Source organism: Zootoca vivipara, chromosome 2 (assembly GCF_963506605.1).
Source record: "Zootoca vivipara chromosome 2, rZooViv1.1, whole genome shotgun sequence".
NCBI classification, from domain to species: Eukaryota; Metazoa; Chordata; class Lepidosauria; order Squamata; family Lacertidae; genus Zootoca; species Zootoca vivipara.
In genome coordinates this window covers 81,986,952-82,004,905 of record NC_083277.1, presented here as the reverse complement: position 1 = coordinate 82,004,905, position 17,954 = coordinate 81,986,952, and the positions used below count along the sequence as shown (strand labels likewise).

Here is a 17,954-nt window from a genome sequence, read left to right as displayed (position 1 = left end):
CGCGCGCACACCCCGGATCCCTTTCGCTGCTTTGCGTACAGCAGCCTTCCCGCGCTCCTTTTCGCGCGGGGTGGAGTTCCGCTCGCTCATTCTTTCCTTCATTCGTCTGTCCGCCCGTGGACTCCTAGGCCTCCCGCTTCTTCTGAAACCAACGCCAAGGCTACCGCCGCCCGAGTTCCCCTGTGTCGGCCATCTCGGCTCCGCTTCTCCTGCGGGGGGATTTCAAGAGGCGCCCAAACCGCAACTTCTTTCAAAACCGACTAATCCAGGCAAGGAGTCCGATTACATCCGGGGTAATAACGGGTGTAGGTGGGTGACGAACCGACTCGGTTGTAGTCCGAGGGAAGAGGCTTTTGCTGTAATAGGTGCTCGTCTCTCCCACCGCTGTAAGCGGGATCAGGGCCGTCTTAGGCACCTTTGGCGCCGTGGTGCGACGGATCCCGCCGCCGCGTTTTCCAGCGCGGCGGGCGGGCGGCGGGCGGGAGCAGCTGCGTGGCGCCTGCAATGGCGGACCGGCGCCATGGCGCCACGCGCCACCCAACCTGCCCGTAAGATCCGCTGCGGGATCGTGCCCCAATCCTCCAAAACGGGAGGCTGGCCCAGTTCAAAGCTCAACTGGGCTTGCGGGATTCCCTACCTTCCTTCCCCAATAATAATAAGCCGCATTTAAAGGGGAATGTAATGCCGGCCTCAACACATTTTCTTGCCGTTTTAAGAAAGCAAATTCCAGCCCTTCGTACCTGGGGGCAAGCCTCGTTTTAATTCAGCAGGACTTATTTCTGAGTAGACATAGTTTAAGTTTGCACTGTCGATCCATGCAACATGTCGTTTTAAACTGTTTTAACATAGTGTTTTAATTCACATAACCCATCCTAGGAACTTAGGGCGAAGGGCAGGTAATAACAATAGCAATGTATCTATTATCAGATGTTGGGAAAGCTGGACTTGGATGTGAAAGCACTGAGCCCAGTGTAACCATTCATCATTTTAAAAGCTGCTCTGCCAGATTTTAGGTGAGAGGCTTCCTAGCCGTATTGGGAGAAAATGCCAGATTTAACTTGGGCCCTTCTGCATGTAAAGCTAGTACTCTACCATAGAGAGATGGCCCCTCCTTCTGAGACAAAATAGGAAAAGGCAAAGCCACACCAAGACTTCAGTCCAAACGTTTCAAGCATGTAGTAGAAACTTAAGTGGAGTGCACAGGGAGATGCTGTGAGTGTTGTAAAAAAAGAACTACAGTACTCACAAATATTAAATGCTGTAGAAGTGCATTCAACTGGTGAAGAAGAAAGTACCAGGTCAGATGCTGGCATGCTGCCTGATACTTTACAATCGTTTTCCTTCCTGTGCTTTCTTGGCCTTTGAGAATCTGTCTTTCTAGAACCTAACAACACACAGGTGAACCAAAGGACTGAATATACAGTACAACAATGTGGCATAAAGCTCAAGGCTTTAAGAGCATTTTAAACAGAATAGTGACAAGTTAGTTAACAATTCAGTAGCTTACTCAAAAGAAATTTGTGATGATCTGGGAATAGTCATGGATTGTCAGTGTAGAAAGAAGAAACTGTTGGCAGGTGAAGAATCACGAGATGATGCTGAATTGGCTTTTGAAACTGAGTTGTAGAGAGAACTGTTTCTTTCACTGAACAGAGTGATTAAGAAATCACTAAGAGATCTCAGAAGCTTCATGAACTTGCTGAAAAATATGCCTTCCTTACTCCATCTAATCTTCTGAATGATAAATACAAATGTCAACTAAATAATGATCACGACTATGACATTAATAGGGAAGCGTTCCTCGCTGAGAGAAAAAGACGTCAGAGTTTTATTTCTCTTGTTGCCTCACAAGACAAAACAGAGACGTGGAAGGACAGCGATAGATCCCTTGAACCTTTGCAGTTTATTCTAAAATACAGTCTTGGGAATTTAGGTCCAAATACTACTGCAAGTTTCCCTCACTGTTGATGTACGTGTCTAAGTTAAAATTGATTAAGAATTACCTAAGAACATAAAGGGGGTATTGCAAGTAAAGCAAAGAAGAGGGGCAGCAAACTCAGTGGCTGCCTTGGGCAGCAAAAGCCCTAGCTACACCACTGGCACAAGGGACAACGAAAGGTTCTCCGTCCCATTCATAATTTGCATGCTTGGGCAATTTTTTACTTCAATTTGGAATGAAACTGCACACCAATCAACACAGGGAATTTCTCATGTTGTTTCTTAAGAGCCTACGTAGGTGTCATGCTTGAGAAGAAAATATAACAAATTAGAGAACAGGCCACAATGGTAATCCTAGAATTCTAGAATCAGAATTTGGAGAGTGGCATTTGCTTATCCAAGACCTCGTTGCCAAGTAAACAAAAGTGCCAGCTGAGTGGAACGCAGAATCTGGTGATGCTTCTAGTGTTCACAGCAACATCAAACTTTACATTTACACTGAAACTGGAGTAATGCATTGCTGCTTTGCCACTTATAAAATGCACAGCTAGAAGTTTATGTCTACCTTTCCACAATTCCAATGCCATATATACACATATGAAAACAAATTAGGTTATCCAGAGTGTAAGGCACATCTTTGGGTAGAGTGATGTAGAACCAAGAGTTGAGATGAATGGTGGAAACACTGAAAAGTGAAGCATCCTTGTAACATGTTTACTAACCTAGCAAGATAATGAGATATAAGCCTCCATGGCCACTCACCCTTGGTTTAATATCGTATTCAGCTATAGACACATTCCAGAGTCTTGCAAACTTCAGCTCCCATATCTGGTGGCATGGAAGCGGGGGTTTAAAAGTAATTTGATTTCGTCTTTCTTTCTCTGTCCAGGAGACGTTGACGCTGGCAAGATGGTGAACGTCCCCAAAACCCGCAGGACCTACTGCAAGAAGTGTGGGAAGCACCAGACCCACAAAGTAACCCAGTACAAGAAGGGCAAGGATTCTTTGTATGCTCAGGGAAAGCGGCGGTATGATCGCAAGCAGAGTGGCTATGGTGGCCAAACAAAGCCCATCTTCCGCAAAAAGGCAAAGACCACCAAGAAGATCGTGCTGAGATTGGAATGTGTGGAGCCCAATTGCAGGTCAAAGAGGATGCTGGCCATTAAGAGGTGCAAACACTTCGAGTTGGGAGGAGACAAGAAGAGAAAGGGCCAGGTTATCCAGTTCTAGGCTGCTGTGGAACCCATTGTTGGTTGGTCTATGAAATGTTATAAAAGTCTTATTGGACCACCCTAAAAATAAATAAATAAATGAAATAAATAAATAAATGTAATTTGATTTCTTTGACCTGTGGAAGGCACATAATGGCTATGTTATGTCACTGTGAGACATGTGGGCAGGAACTGACTGCAGGAAATCTGATTTTGGGGCTCACAACATGGGAAAGGCAAAGGTTTACAAAATTAAAACATTTTAAAACTTTTTATTCTTATTAAAACTTTCCATTCTTACTTTTTCTTACCGCCTACCAGCAGATGCTTAAGAAATAATCAGCATTTCGCTAGGCGTGTTCAATCTTACTACTATATAATAATATGAATTTTATAAATCACAATACCCTAAAACAGTTTAAGTCGGGGTGAGGGACCTGTGTCCCTCCAGATGTTGCCTGACTACAACACCCATCATTCTTCACCATTGGCTATGCTGCCTGGGACTCATGAGAGTTGGAGCATAGTGACCTCTGAAAGGCCACAGGTTTTCCCAGCCCTGATTTAAATGGACAGAAGAGCAGCATTTTTTTGCGGCGGTGGGGGAGGAACCTAAAAGAGTTTCTTTCTTACTGGGTTTCCTCCACCTTCGTGAAATTAATCCAAGGACTGCAGATTGCCTTCCCCATTTCTAGAGCCTCACTAAGGTACCCCCTTCCCGGAGGCAAATTCACCTGCAAGGTTGACTCCTGGCACAACAAGCTCCAATGGTGTCATTGCTTGTAACTACACTATATTGTAAGAGAGCCATCTCACATGAATTTATTGGAGAAGATAAAAGCCTTAAAATAATTACCAGGTATATGAGATCTGTAAATAAGGATGAACTTCCTTCTGAGTGGATCTCTGAGAACTCTCTTTAACAACTGCCCAACTGTCAAAACATCAGAATCTCGGAATACCCAGTGGAAGCCTTTACCATTGCAACAGAGTCTTCGCTCCAAGTATGGATGTGCTATGACTGCCAGTGTGGTGTAGTGGTTAAGAGCGGTAGACTCGTAATCTGGGGAACCTGGTTCGTGTCTCCGCTCCTCCACATGCAGCTGCTGGGTGACCTTGGGCTAGTCACACTTCTCTGAAGTCTCTCAGCCCCACCCACCTCACAGGGTGTCTGCTGTAGGGGAGGAGGGGAAAGGAGAATGTTAGCTGCTTTGAGACTCCTTTGGGTAGTGATAAAGCGGGATATCAAATCCAAACTCTTCTTCCACTCTGCTTCTTCCCGAGTGTTAAGGCTTTCCAACATGCTTGAAGGATATAGGAGGAAGAGAATGAAATTTAACATGCGCTCCTTACTTGCTGAGGTTAGTCAGGGCGTATGAACATGCATCATGAGCACAGAATTCATTATTTTGGGATGTAAAGCTGCTATCCTAACTGAATGTACTCAGAAATGAATCCTAGAGAATTCAATGGTGCATAATCTAAACTAGAAGCAGTGCATTGAAGAAGATTCACTGTTTTAAATAGAAGAAGCATTTGTTAAAGCAGTCTAGACCACATTATCACCCATAAATATCTACAATGTCGCCACTGCTCAAGCGGGTTCTCACTTGATTGCATGTGATACCAGTATTTCTTCCACTGTAAAGATAATCACGGCCCCTCTAGCTGTGGAAGAGGATGTCCCTCCCCAATTCAGTGGAACAGACCACCAATGATGAACTTCCAAGTAGTCTCTCAAGTAGTACAAAAGCAATATTGGGCTTCACTTTTTGCAGTCTGTTGTAGGATCAGTGCATACAATGGATTTTTTTTAAAAAAAGTATTCTAATGTGGAAGTCTAGCACAAGAACCTCTTCTTGCACAATTCTGTAACAAGTCTTGTAGAAGAGCTCAGTATTAAAACACAACCCAAAAAACAAATGAAATAAAAAAATTCTTTCAGTAGCACCTTAAAGACCAACTAAGTTTATATTTTGGTATGAGCTTTCGTGTGCATGCACACAAGAAGTGTGCATGCACACGAAAGCTCATACCAAAATATAAACTTAGTTGGTCTTTAAGGTGCTACTGAAGGAATTTTTTTATTTTGCTTCGACTCAGACCAACACGGCTACCTACCAAAAAACAAATGGAAATAGATACTGCTTCCCATAAAAACAACAACAACACGAGTCCCTATTTTGCCCATTGTGAAACGTATCTAAGGCTGGTAAATGTTTACTCTTGTGCAAATGCAAATGGGAAGCCACCCACCCTCAGCTGATTGGAAAAAAAACACACCTGGATTTCTTTACATTTAAAACTGCATAGCATTGTTTGCTTGTATGTGCAGTGAGCATGTTAAAAGGCACTTTTATTGTGAAAACACCAGTGCTTGGTTGCAAAATTGTATTGTTCAGGCAGCACCTTGTGCAATGAAGGTGGTAGTCACTAGGTGGCAATATACATACAACATTAAAGCATCAAGTGGCTGATACATATTGTTGGTTTCTATTTATCTTCTTTCCTTTACCAATTATCATTCATTAACAACACTGCCTCCCCTCCAAGGATTTCAAAGCAGCATACATGCTTCTGCCCTTCCTCCATTTTATCCTCACAACAACCCTGTGAGGTAGGTTTGGCTGAGGGATAGTGATGAGCTCAAAGTTACCAAGTGAACTAGGGGGATTTGAACCCGAGTTTCCTTGGCCTTAATCCAACACTCCACAACTACCGGTAACTTCAGTTGACATTTGCAGTAGCTGTGAGGACAAAATTATGGGACACAAGGATTCAGGGAAAATAATATTCTGTTCATTCTGTGTTGTGATCTCTTGAAGATACTTCAGTGCTGAGCTCCAGATTTTGAATATCATAATCTTTTTTCCACTGTTAAAATAATGTGGTCATCATCCATCTTTCTTTATAAATTATTCCTTTTTCGTTTGCCTTTGGGGGTTTCTTAGTGTCTCATTAGGCAGAGAACCATGATCATTTATTGCTTCTATCTAAGTAAGCTGAAGATAGCAACACTTTCCTTAGGACCAACTCAAATGTCACAAAGTTGTGGGCCACCTTTTGCGAGTTCTCCAGAACACTTCATCAGGATAGATGTTGAGCAAATGAAGGTTTTATAGAAAAATCCAGAGGTGATGTCATTTGAGTTTAAATTGATTTAAGATGGAGAACAAGAGATTGATTAGATTAGCCAAAGAAGGAGCTGTGCTTGACAGGTTTCAGGATACATGCAGATTATTGGGACGAAGAAGCAAAATTGGGTCTTTTGTTTTTGATAAAGTTTGGGAAACACTGATCTAAATGATTTGGGGAGAGGGCATTACAATTTTTAAGTTTTTATAATTTGTCATTCTGTAAATGGGTATGTTTCAACATATACTTGGATTGCCTTACTGGGTTTGGGGGGAATTATACTGAGGACGAGATGGTTGGACAGTGTTCTTGAAGCCACCAACATGGGTCTGACCAAACTGCGGGAGGCATGGAGGACAGGAGTGCCTGGCGTGCTCTGGTCCATGGGGTCACGAAGAGTCGGACACGACTAAACGACTAAACAATAACAATACTGCAATGGCCACTGGCCAGAAATGATGAAAACTCTGACTGCTCCGAATTTATAAGCTAGGCTGATTCTTTAAGGGGATCCACAGGCTGACACAAAGAAACACCAAGGCTTTGATTGAGGTAGGCAACATGGTGCCTTCCAGACTCTGTTGGACTCCAACTCCCATCAGCTCCGGTCAGCTTAGCCAATGTTCAGAGATGTTTGGAGTTGTAGTTCATCAACTTGTGCTCACCATGTTGACTACCCTGGGCTTACACTATCATCTATAAACAAGGTAGCCACACCCCTGGGACACAGTCCAGGTTAGAAACTGCTTATGCAAAGATGGGACTAGATGAATGTACATTATTACAGTTCTCATTTTCCATGTCCGACTTCCTGTTAGAGTTGGCTGTTGTTGCTGTTGTCGACAGCCTTCCCTTTATATTTCATTCAGATAATCCTGGTCAGGATAGATCAGAAAGCCAGTGAAAAGGCTGTCTGTCCAGTAAGGGTCATAAAAGAGTCCATTCTGTTCCGAGTAGAATATCTGCAGCCAGACCTCATCATCCTGCTTCAAGGACAGGATAGTCGATCCAGAAGCTATGTCATGGTTCCCGGTATTGGCATCGAACGTTTTTATTCTGTACTGCCCGTTGTGCACCAGCCCAATGGCCAAGTGTTTATTGGCCAAAGTGATGTCGTAAGTGAAGTAGTAGACGCCAGGGATGCTGCACACAAATTTCCCGCTGGAACTGTTGTAGTTTGCACCTTCGTTCATGAGGATCTTGTCAAATTTGATGGGCAGCCTCTCTCTCGGGTAGCTTTTGGTCACTGCAACAGAGAAGGCGGATTTGGCCTTGTTTGCCCCGCAGCTGCAGGGGCCTGGCATCCCAGGGTCCCCGAGGGCTCCTTTGGGGCCTTTCTTCCCCACACCTCCGCTTTTCCCGGGGTTCCCCTTCAGGCCCTTTGGACCACGAGGACCAGCTTTGCCAATGGCTCCCACCTTTCCCTTTGGCCCTGGCTTGCCGGGATTTCCTGTCTTGCCTTGTGGACCTAGGAGAGAAATGGACTTCCGTAAGTGACTGGACACTTAGCTGCCAGCGGAGTTTTAGGGTGTTTCCAAGACATTGCTACGTGCAGGAGCAATAGCTACGGCCCAGGATGTGCAATTGGAATTCCTTCTGTCTATATTGAGTTTGGGGGCAGGGCAGCATTTAGCTACTTTATTTAGCTGCTTTAAAGTGTCAGTATCTGAGCCTGGAAAATTAGCATACATCATGATAACATACACACAGAAAATAGGTTCTGGACTTTTAAAAACATGGTTTGAATCCAACCCTGCGCAAAACAAGTTCTGCTCATGCTCACCAAGTTCAATTTCTCCCTCCTCTCCCTGTGCCACCCCCCCCCAATCTGCTCTCTGTGTGGGGTGTCCTTCAACCCTCTGTAGCAGATTTTGAAGGTAGGTGAGGGGCTGCAGGGGAGAGGAGGGGGATTTGTTGCACATGTGGAAGTCTGCTGTGTGAGGCGAGCAGAAATGTTGGATACATGCCACTATTTTTAATAGAAAAAGATGGAGCGCTGACTCCTGTTTGAAGGCAGAAGCATAATTCCCATAATTCTTTACCTCATAATTCCCTTTCACAGTTTTAATACTGATAGATCATTTGGCTAATATTAATGTTAATATTAATATTAATAATAATGCTGTTGTCCCAATTTTCAGGAGACAATGAAACATCTTATAGCACCATCCTTGCTCAGACTATGTGAGATATTAGCACCTGTGGCATTTCCACAGAGTCTCGTGAGAAACTCAAGCCTCACGACTAAAGAAAAGGGACCCATCATAGTTTTCAAACAATAAGATCTCCAAAATGTGGGATGTAAGGCTAGGTGCAGTCAAGTCACAACAGTTCCTAGAGTGACCACATAGAGGGACACCTGACCAGGTCAGCAGCAAAACTTCCTGCCACTGATCTGGGAGGGTTTTCCTCTGTTTGTAATTGAAGTGGGCGTTACCTGGCCAGGTAAAGTCATTGGCCAGTGTCCATTTCAGTCTCTTTCGATTTGGACTTCAAGCAAGCAACATCTAAGGCAGTGTTTCCCAACCTTGTGCCTCCAGATGTTTTGGGACTACAACTCCCATCATCCCTAGCTAGCAAGACCAGTGGTCAGGAATGATGGGAATTGTAGTCCGAAAACAGCTGGAGGCACAAGGTTGGGAAACACTGATCTAAGGAAGAGATCTCTTGGCTTCCAGCCAAGAGAACAATGAATCTGCTTTCCCCTATGGAGCAGATTCAGCATGTAAATACTAATATCTAAGCTAGTCTGCCTCTTGAGTTGTGCTGCATCTCAGGAAGTCTGTAAGTAAACTATTTTCATACTTTTAATGAGCACTGTGTTGTGTCTTTTAAGAGGGATAAAGGGGAAAATCCAGGAAACATATATATTATCCTATAGGCTTCATATAGATTTCTCAGGAGACAGATGAGGTGATCAGGCACTCCCATTTCTATGGCAAGTTCTTAAAGAAATGGGAGTGCCTGATCACCTCAACTGTCTCCTGAGAAATCTCTATGTGGGACAAGAAGCTACAGTTAGAACTGGATATGGAACAACTGATTGGTTCAAAATTGGGAAAGGAGTACGACAAGGTTGTATATTGTCTCCCTGCTTATTTAACTTATATGCAGAATTCATCATGCGAAAGGCTGGACTAGATGAATCCCAAGCCGGAATTAAGATTGCCGGAAGAAATATCAACAACCTCAGATATGCAGATGACACAACCTTGATGGCAGAAAGTGAGGAGGAATTAAAGAACCTTTTAATGAGGGTGAAAGAGGAGAGCGCAAAATATGGTCTGAAGCTCAACATCAAAAAAACCAAGATCATGGCCACTGGTCCCATTACCTCCTGACAAATAGAAGGGGAAGAAATGGAGGCAGTGAGAGATTTTACTTTCTTGGGCTCCTTGATCACTGCAGATGGTGACAGCAGTCACGAAATTAAAAGACGCCTGCTTCTTGGGAGAAAAGCAATGACAAACCTAGACAGCATCTTAAAAAGCAGAGACATCACCTTGCCTACAAAGGTCCGTATAGTTAAAGTGATTTTCCCAGTAGTGTTTTCCCAGTAGTGATGTATGGAAGTGAGAGCTGGACCATAAAGAAGGCTGATCGCCGAAGAATTGATGCTTTTGAATTATGGTGCTGGAGGAGACTCTTGAGAGTCCCATGGACTGCAAGAAGATCAAACCTATCCATTCTTAAGGAAATCAGCCCTGAGTGCTCACTGGAAGGACAGATCGTGAAGCTGAGGCTCCAATACTTTGGCCACCTCATGAGAAGAATCCTTGGAAAAGACCTTGATGTTGGGAAAGATGGAGGGCACTAGGAGAAGGGGACGACAGAGGACGAGATGGTTGGACAGTGTTCTCGAAGCTATGAACATGAGTTTGACCAAACTGCGGGAGGCAGTGGAAGACAGGAGTGCCTGGCGTGCTATGGTCCATGGGGTCACGAAGAGTCGGACACGACTAAACGACTAAACAACAACAACATAGGCTTCATCAAGCCTGAGCAACCGTTTTTGCTGTGCATGAAAAGGGAATGTAAACTCTGCTAACTTTGAAGCTTGCTAACACAAGCTGGGATAGGATATATTAAACAATATCTCATCCACATTCCTAAACATTCCCCCACAAAAATCCAAACATGCAGGCACAATGTCTGCTGCACTGGTAAAAAGTCCAGTTTTGTTTGTTGCACCTTTTGGTTTAGAAGGGACGTGGCTATTAGGAGTGTCTTGAAAAGTGCCTGCACTTCAAAATTTACCAGTACACCATTAATAAGGGCAGGTAGGCACCCAACTGGGACTGTGTTGGGATTGACCCATTTGGATGCTCCTGCTTTGTGTCACTTCCTATTGCGACAGACTGAGCTTTCAAAGGGAGCAGGAGTCTCTTACCTTCCTCGCCTGCCTCCCCTTTCTCCCCGTCCTTTCCATCTTGTCCGTCTTTTCCTGGGAATCCCATCCTTCCCATCGTCCCGGGGGACCCTGGAGCTCCAGGCACACCAGGAGGGCCTTGTGGTCCTGGCACGCTGCAGATGATCTGCTTGGAACCTTTCTGACTTTCTGCTTTCGCAAAGCTGCTGAGGAGCTGACTGGCCACGCAGGGCACAATCCAGATAAACAGAACCAAGGAGATCATGGTGGCGCCTGTAAGAAATCAAACACAGACTGTTATGGGCTTGTATTGCAGCAGGCACACGTAAGCGCCACAAGGTTCGGAGCAGATGAGAGTGACAGGGTTCAAATCCATATGCATCACAGGGTCCATGTCCAAAGAACTCTTGGTGGGAAAGGGCTGACTTGAGCATACAGGCAGAGGATGGCGGAGCAGCTTGGGTGGCACAGTTCTGCTAGGCACAGCACATGAACCTGATCTATCTCAAGAGCATTCCAGAATCAGAGGCTGATGTCGTGCTGGGAGCCAGTCGCACTGGAATAAAGACCCAAGGCTGGGTTAGCAATATCCAGTCAACACATGGCCTGCCCTGACACGCCAAAGCCTTTGTGAAGCCTTGTGTGCAAATTCTTCCTTGTTTAATAATAAACTTGTCATTTAGCTTTTTATTCATCCTCTCCCCAGACTGCCAAAATCCCCGCCTGGTTCTTTCTGTTGTCGCGTTGCCCTTCCGATGCTGTTTGGATTTTGAAAGTTTGCAGCCTGAGGAAGATGAAGTTAAACAGAAGTGCTGCAAAATAAATAGCGTTAAACAGGTCACACCAGAAGTAGAGGAAGCTGGTGTGAGCCAGGAAGGTGACGTTTAGCTCTTTTTATCTGTTTCCTTCCTTCACTGCCAAATTCCTGGGCAGCTCTTAACTACTGCCATGATGCTAACTGCCAATCAAGTCCTCCTTAGACATATGAACGTACATAGGTTGCTTTAGGCAAGCATCAATACCCATTTGCTGTAAGGGGATTACTGGAGATAATTTATATGGAGTTCTTTGAGGACTCTTGACTGCAATGTAAATGCTAAGCATTATTGCATTACTACTATTACTCAGGGACTCAGGTGGCGCTGTGGGTTAAAACACAGGAACTTGTGTTCCTTTGGTGGTGAGAGATGTTGGGGTTGGCCTAGGATATGGTTGTTCATTTGTGATTGGCTGTGGTGGTCTTTGTTTCATGTGTGAGTGGGGTGTGTGGGTGTGTGTGTGTTTTGGATCAGGTTAGCCATATTGATTTGTATGCTGTTGGTGGATTTTTGTCATTGTCTTGTTGGGCTGTTGTTGGGTATGTGATAAAGGGGAGCCATACTGGGGTGAAGTCGTCTTCTTCTTCTATTTGTCCCCGTGTCTGTTTCAGAGATGGATGATTGTTATTATGTCCTGATATGCAAAGCCACAGAATTCAAACAGGATGTACGGGACTTTCTTTTTAACTTGACTGCATGTAAGAGTGTTTGTGTGATATATATGAATGGGTGTCGTTTCCTACTCTGAACTGTAGAGATGGGAGGAGTATAAATTCCAGTAACAGAACATAAAAAATAAGACTGTCATCACTTCCCAAACCAATCCTCGGATCTGGGTTGATAGGGAAAAAATTATGTGTGCGTGGCATATTGGGGGGCGGGAATGAAACACACACTGCATCCTTTGGCATGGATCTTCTCATCTCAAATCACTTGCTGGAGAAATGTGTTACAAATTAATGTTATTTACGGATTAAGAGCATGCAAAAGCAGGGTGGGGGTGGGGCTAGTCTCTGAAAAGTCCCCCTCCCCCGCCCCCACTATTTCCCTCTGTTTTCCAGCTGCTTTGCACATACTGAGCAGTTACTGGTGAATTGCTCCATTAATACTGAACAATTATTGTAGTAATACCTGATGTCTGAAATACACAAGCTGGTGCCTATTCAATAGCATCTCCCCTTGTACCTTTTCAAAACCAGATGTATAAACTTCATCAAATTCTCATGCCCCTTTTGTTAGCCAGAGGGATGGAGGGGTCACAACCAGGGCCTCAGACATAAAACCTGCCAGAGCTCAATCCGGGAAAAAGTAGAATAATGAAAAGTGAATGGGTCTGGACATCTGCAAAGTATTTCCCCGTCATGGGAATGGCAGCATTAAGCAATGACAACCAGTCCACACACACATCTGAGCTTTAGAGTCAGAATTTCCAGGTCAAGGACTGTAGCCTCCAGGCAGTCTTAATTTTTAAAGCACTGAGGAGCCAGAATAAATACATGTTCCTTCCACTCTGCCAGTGGTAATACCAGCATTTATAACTTTGCTTTTTAGGCAGAGAAATCCAGCAGCTGAGAAACAACAGCTGCGGAACCATTGCTGAATCTAAAGGCCAGCCACTTTTGCTGGATAGAATGGAAGCACGGAAGGTGGTGTTATAAGAATTTTAAGGTCTCAAATATAGAATAAATATTCATAAATGCACACACATGTAAATATATGAACCATGTGTCTGAAATAGCATGGGAGAGCAATCCCGAAGCCATTTTGACTCTCCCAATGACCTCAAATATTCCTCTGCAGGAAGGGAGGCAAATGGGGAAAACCTTCCCATTGCCTTTTTGCTTGCAAATCCTGCCTTAAGGGTGTATTTGTGTATGAATAGGGTGAGCCTGTGACCTGGATTCAGGAACTAAAGTATTAACCATCACAAAAGAATTGCCGGACTGCCCATGCACCTGTAATGCAATCAGTGACCATTATAAGGTATCCTGGCAGGCAGGATTTGTGCTGTAGATTGCCTCCTTCTGTGATGTATGTGGTAAAAGGTAAAAGTAAAGGACCCTGGGCGCTTAAGTCCAATCAAAGGCAACTATGGGGTTGCGGTGCTTTCAGGCTGAGGGAGCCGGTGTTTGTCCACAGTCAGCTTTCCGGGTCATGTGGCCAGCATGACTAAACCGCTTCTGGCGCAACGGAACACCATGATGGAAACCAGAGCACATGGAAATGTGATGTATGTATGTATGTTTTAGGGGGGTGGTCTTGGGCTACAGGGTGGGCAATTTCAAAAGTCTATATAAGGGCTCAAGCACCATTGCTCAGGGTTCTCCTCCCTCCTACGTGTGATGAATGAGGACCCTGCTGCAACAGTTCCTTTAATAAAGATCAGTCTTACTAGCAGCTTTGTTTCTCAATATACAGTAATACCTCCGCGAACGTCCACCCCGTCGACTGTCCAGTTTGCTGAATATCCGTGGCAAACCTGGAAGTATGGGTTACTTCCGGATTTGCCACTCACACATGCGCAGAAGCACTAAATCGTGCTTCTGCGCACATCCCGGACTCAAAACAAGGTACCACTGTACTCTGGTTCCTACCGATAGGGAACCCACTTAATACCCCTGGAATACCCCATAAAGGAAAGAGAGCAGTTTTTTCTTATAACAGTGGGAAGAATGCACTTCCTCCTTCCTTCCTTCCTTCCTTTTTTATTTTATGCTGCAGAGGGGTTCTGTCCAAGAAAAGGACTGGCTTTGGCCTCTGAAGCTCATCAGCTGGAGCCTTTGAGATACAGACTTGTAAGATGTTTAATTCTCATACACAGTGTGATTTCCAGCTTACATATAAGGCACTCACTCTTTCTTTCCAAAGCAAGAAGGGTCTAACCCAACAGTGTTTGAAATTAGCCAGGCACCAGGCACATTTTACACCTGGCTTTTGACTGCTTGCAACCAAGTGAAGATGCCTGGGTGCTAGGATGGCGCCTGTTAACTCCACCATCCTGGGGATCGTTGGATCTGGACTGTTTTCGCACACTAATACCCCACCCTGTAGAATTCTATCAGTTACGTTTTATCTGCACAATTGAAATGAATTTCTGGAACCAAAATGCCTTTTCTGTGCAGCCTGAGCAGGAGCAGTCACCATTAAGAAAAAGGGGTCAGAACAGGCCAATACATTTGTGGACTGTCCCTGGATCAAGTGACTTCTCTTCTTTAAATTCTCAAGGCTCTTAACTGAGCTCAAGATTGTCATCTGAATTAGCCAGAGGTTTAAGTGAGAATCAATCACAGTCAATCATTTTAAAAATCATTGCCCCAAAATAGCAACTAGACATTCCGTTTTGGCAACAGTAACCTTGGTTCAAGGAGCCATTTGACACCTAGCTTATACAGTCATACCTCGGTTTAAGTATGCCTCGGTTTGAGTACTTTCAGTTTAAGTAGCACAGATATAATTATTTGCTGACTCATCAGTGTTGTGCTTAGAGAGCCAGACAAGACACAGGGAATCCTACTCCGCCATGAGCCTCTGCACCAGTCACCAGCTCTCAGCCTAGCCTACTTTACAGGCTTGTTGTGAGGCAGAATGTTCCTTGAGAAATGCTGCTATATTTAGGTCGTTTTCCCTTCAAACCACCTTCCATCTGATTTGAAAACACAAAGCCACTTTCAGGGGGGCTGCAGGCATGGGGAAACCAAGCAGGTAATGGGAGTTGAGTGAAGACATCCACCTCCATCCCCTCTGTGGTGTGGACAGCAATGTGCGAATGAAACTTGAAACACAGCAGTGGGAAACCACCTCACTGTGTTTTCAGCCACTAAATGTGTACATAGCCTGAGTTCAACAGAAGTCGCAGGAAGTAGGTATGGGACTGTGGCCCAAGTCTACATTTTTGCTAAGTTCCAGCTAGCTTGCCAATGGAGAGTTGTCTGAGGGAGAGGTAATCTGCAGGATCTAAGAACAGGAATTGACTGGTGAAACGTAACAAGTCCTATTAGTTATTGTTGTTGTTATTGTCTTTTGATTTTCTCGAGTCCTATTTGTTGAAAGGAAGGTGTTGGTGAAATCTCACCCTGCAATTCTGTAATGGGGGAAAAAAGAAGCTGGATTCCATTGTAGACTGTAGGATTTGATGCCCATTTTTATTCTATCCTTTGACAACTGAATATGAATCCAGCCGTTTCTTGACAGTAAATAGTTTAAACTCACTTTCATCTTGTATCTTTCAAATGTTGTAACCCACAACGGAACCTAATGGTGAAGGGGTACTAAGAAATTGAATTGTTATTATTGATTTGAAGCTATTTGGAAAGATGGGAGCTTTTTGTTTTTTGTTTTTGTTTTGCTTTCACCTGAGCTTTTGTTTGGTAGATAAGCGGAGCAGTCTCATCCCATTAGAAACTTTAATTTGACCTCCAAAGGCAAAAGTTGTTTGTCCCAAAGGTTTCATGGCAACTTCCACTTCAGACCAAATCTGCGTGGCTACAGCTTCTAAACTGTTGGAATTTGTGGGGGGTTAAATTTACCCCTGTCTCTAGGAGAAACAGGACTAGGAGGTTAGTATAAAAACAGCACACCCACTGATCAAAACCCAATGACATGACACATAGGAGCCATATCCTAGCGGCTGAGGGGGCTTTGGCCCCCCAATAAAATACTTTAGGGGGCTGTGCCCCCAAGTTGATGGACATTGCCATTTAAATGGTGTGCATGCACCGCTTCATGTGATCGGTTATGTGGGATGGGGCGTACCTGGGCCCTCACAATATTTTATTCAGGTTGGCACCCCGACACAACACGTTAAGGGTAGCATGGAGTAGTAATTGTCTGGTGTGGAGCTCAGCAAGAGAGAAGAGAACATTACCAGGAATGAATTTGGCCCCTCTCTCTGCCCCCCCCCCCCCATTTCAGAAGTTGGAGCTTAGCTGCTATTGAACCAGCACGACGATTCCCTGGGTCTCTTCCTATTGCAAAGTTTCTGTGCGCAAGAGGAAAGTTTTACAAGGGTTGCACAGACAGACAACTCTCGTAAATGAAACACAGCATTTCCCCCCAGTGCATTCTTCCTTTTAACTTGCAATTGACTCGATTAAGGAGTTCCGCCCAGTCTGCAAGGAATTAACCGTTCAAAGACTGCCATCCTACGCACTGTTAACCTGGGACGGTGCCCTCATGAAACCCGAGGGGATTGACTTTTGAGGAAATATGTATGGGGGCTGCAGGGTTGCAATCCTGTGCACACTTTCCTGAGAATTAAGTGTGCGAGTGGGATTCACAGTGCAAGCCTAACCATACCTCCTGAGAAGTAAATTGTAGTACTGAATTCATTGTGGTTTACTCCCAGGAAACTGGGATTAGGGTTGCAGCCTTTGTAAAATGCATTGGCTCAAGCTGTTACATCTTGTTTAGAAAACATTTCAGTAAATAAAAATAGTACTCACAAGCACAAATGTCTTCCAGAAAAAGATCCTGACATCCAGTAGAAAAGCTGAAGAATCTCAAACAGATGTTTCACCGCAGAGCATAGTTGTCCAGCTTCGTGGGATTCCTGGCTATTCTTGCAAAACCTTTCCTTTAAACGAAGGGCTTGCGATTTTGCATTCTCAAATGCCTTGCTCGACGTTAGCAAAAATGGGTTTCTTTCATCTGCATTCCCACTTTTTTTGCGGCGGCTTCGGCTTTTTGGCTTAGCTTTGCCAGAGGCATATTTTGATTATTGTGTAATGTTTGAGCTTCTGCCTCGTGTCACGTGAGGCAGGGAAGAAAACGTTACACACATGCGGCTAAATGCTTGGAAGGCTCCGGATATTTGAGAAGAAGAAAGGAAAAAGGAAAAAGCCCTGCTCTGTGGAAGCTCAGAAACTCCAAAAGGGGCAGGAGCCACAGACAGAAGAGTGGCTTGTGTAAGGTCACCTAAAAGCAACAAGAGACTCTAAAGTCCAGAACATGCTTGGCTGGCAGGCAGAATCTATTTTACCTGGCTTCAGGCAGTCTAGTCAAATCTCAGCCAGGCTTTGGCCAAGAGTCTGGTTACAGTTCCACTCATATGGCATGTACAGTACTTCGGTGTGTCCACACTGGGTGTTTTAAAATGGATTTCCCACTCTTTCTCCTGTGAAAAGTGAGTGAAAATTGACCTAACCCAGGCACCCCCAAACTGCGGCCATCCAGATGTTTTGGCCTACAACTCCCATGATCCCTAGCTATCAGGACCAGTGGTCGGGGAAGATGGGAATTGTAGTCCAAAACATCTGGAGGGGCAGAGTTTGGGGATGCCTGACCTAACCGATACACCTTTGGAAGCGGGAGAGGCGATGCAGCTGGTAGGGGGAGAATGAGTGGGCGCTGCTAAAAATCCTCCATGTGGACGCAGATTATATGTCAGGGATTTGCTGGATGAGGAGGAGTGCATAGCTGTCAAGTTCTCCCTTTTTTAAAGGGAAATTCCCTTATGCTGAATAGGCTTCGTCGCGAGAAATGGGA

The 17,954-nt window shown here is 44.6% G+C and overlaps 2 protein-coding genes across 3 annotated transcripts; one reads left to right on the top strand and one right to left on the bottom strand.

Annotated features, from left to right (window-relative positions):
• Nucleotides 1-37: 37 nt before the first annotated feature.
• Nucleotides 38-3,266, top strand: LOC118080015 (large ribosomal subunit protein eL42). Of its 2 annotated transcripts, none has more exons than XM_035104934.2 (2): nucleotides 38-309; nucleotides 2,828-3,266. In XM_035104934.2, the coding sequence occupies exon 2, from the start codon at nucleotides 2,848-2,850 to the stop codon at nucleotides 3,166-3,168; it is 321 nt and encodes a 106-aa protein (XP_034960825.1). In that variant the 5' UTR covers nucleotides 38-309; nucleotides 2,828-2,847; the 3' UTR covers nucleotides 3,169-3,266. The 2 variants fall into 2 exon arrangements, with proteins under 2 accessions (XP_034960825.1, XP_034960824.1); XM_035104933.2 differs by having other exon boundaries at nucleotides 41-269.
• A 1,957-nt stretch (nucleotides 3,267-5,223) lies between these two features.
• Nucleotides 5,224-17,268, bottom strand: C1QTNF2 (C1q and TNF related 2). The gene is made up of 3 exons (XM_035104936.2): nucleotides 16,913-17,268; nucleotides 10,675-10,926; nucleotides 5,224-7,752 (listed from the first exon to the last, which is right to left on the bottom strand). Exons 2-3 carry the CDS (start codon nucleotides 10,916-10,918, stop codon nucleotides 7,139-7,141), a joined length of 858 nt encoding a protein of 285 aa, XP_034960827.1. The 5' UTR covers nucleotides 10,919-10,926; nucleotides 16,913-17,268; the 3' UTR covers nucleotides 5,224-7,138.
• Between the last annotated feature and the right edge of the window lie 686 nt (nucleotides 17,269-17,954).

Excerpts from the sequence above, each read along its gene's own strand:
- LOC118080015 (XM_035104934.2), top strand. The coding sequence starts at position 2,848 with ATGGTGAACGTCCCCAAAACCCGCAGGACCTACTGCAAGAAGTGTGGG.
- C1QTNF2 (XM_035104936.2), bottom strand. The coding sequence starts at position 10,918 with ATGATCTCCTTGGTTCTGTTTATCTGGATTGTGCCCTGCGTGGCCAGT. Across the intron at positions 7,753-10,674 it reads AGGGGAGGCAGGCGAGGAAG|GTCCACAAGGCAAGACAGGA; the intron begins GTAAGAGACTCC and ends TTTCTCTCCTAG.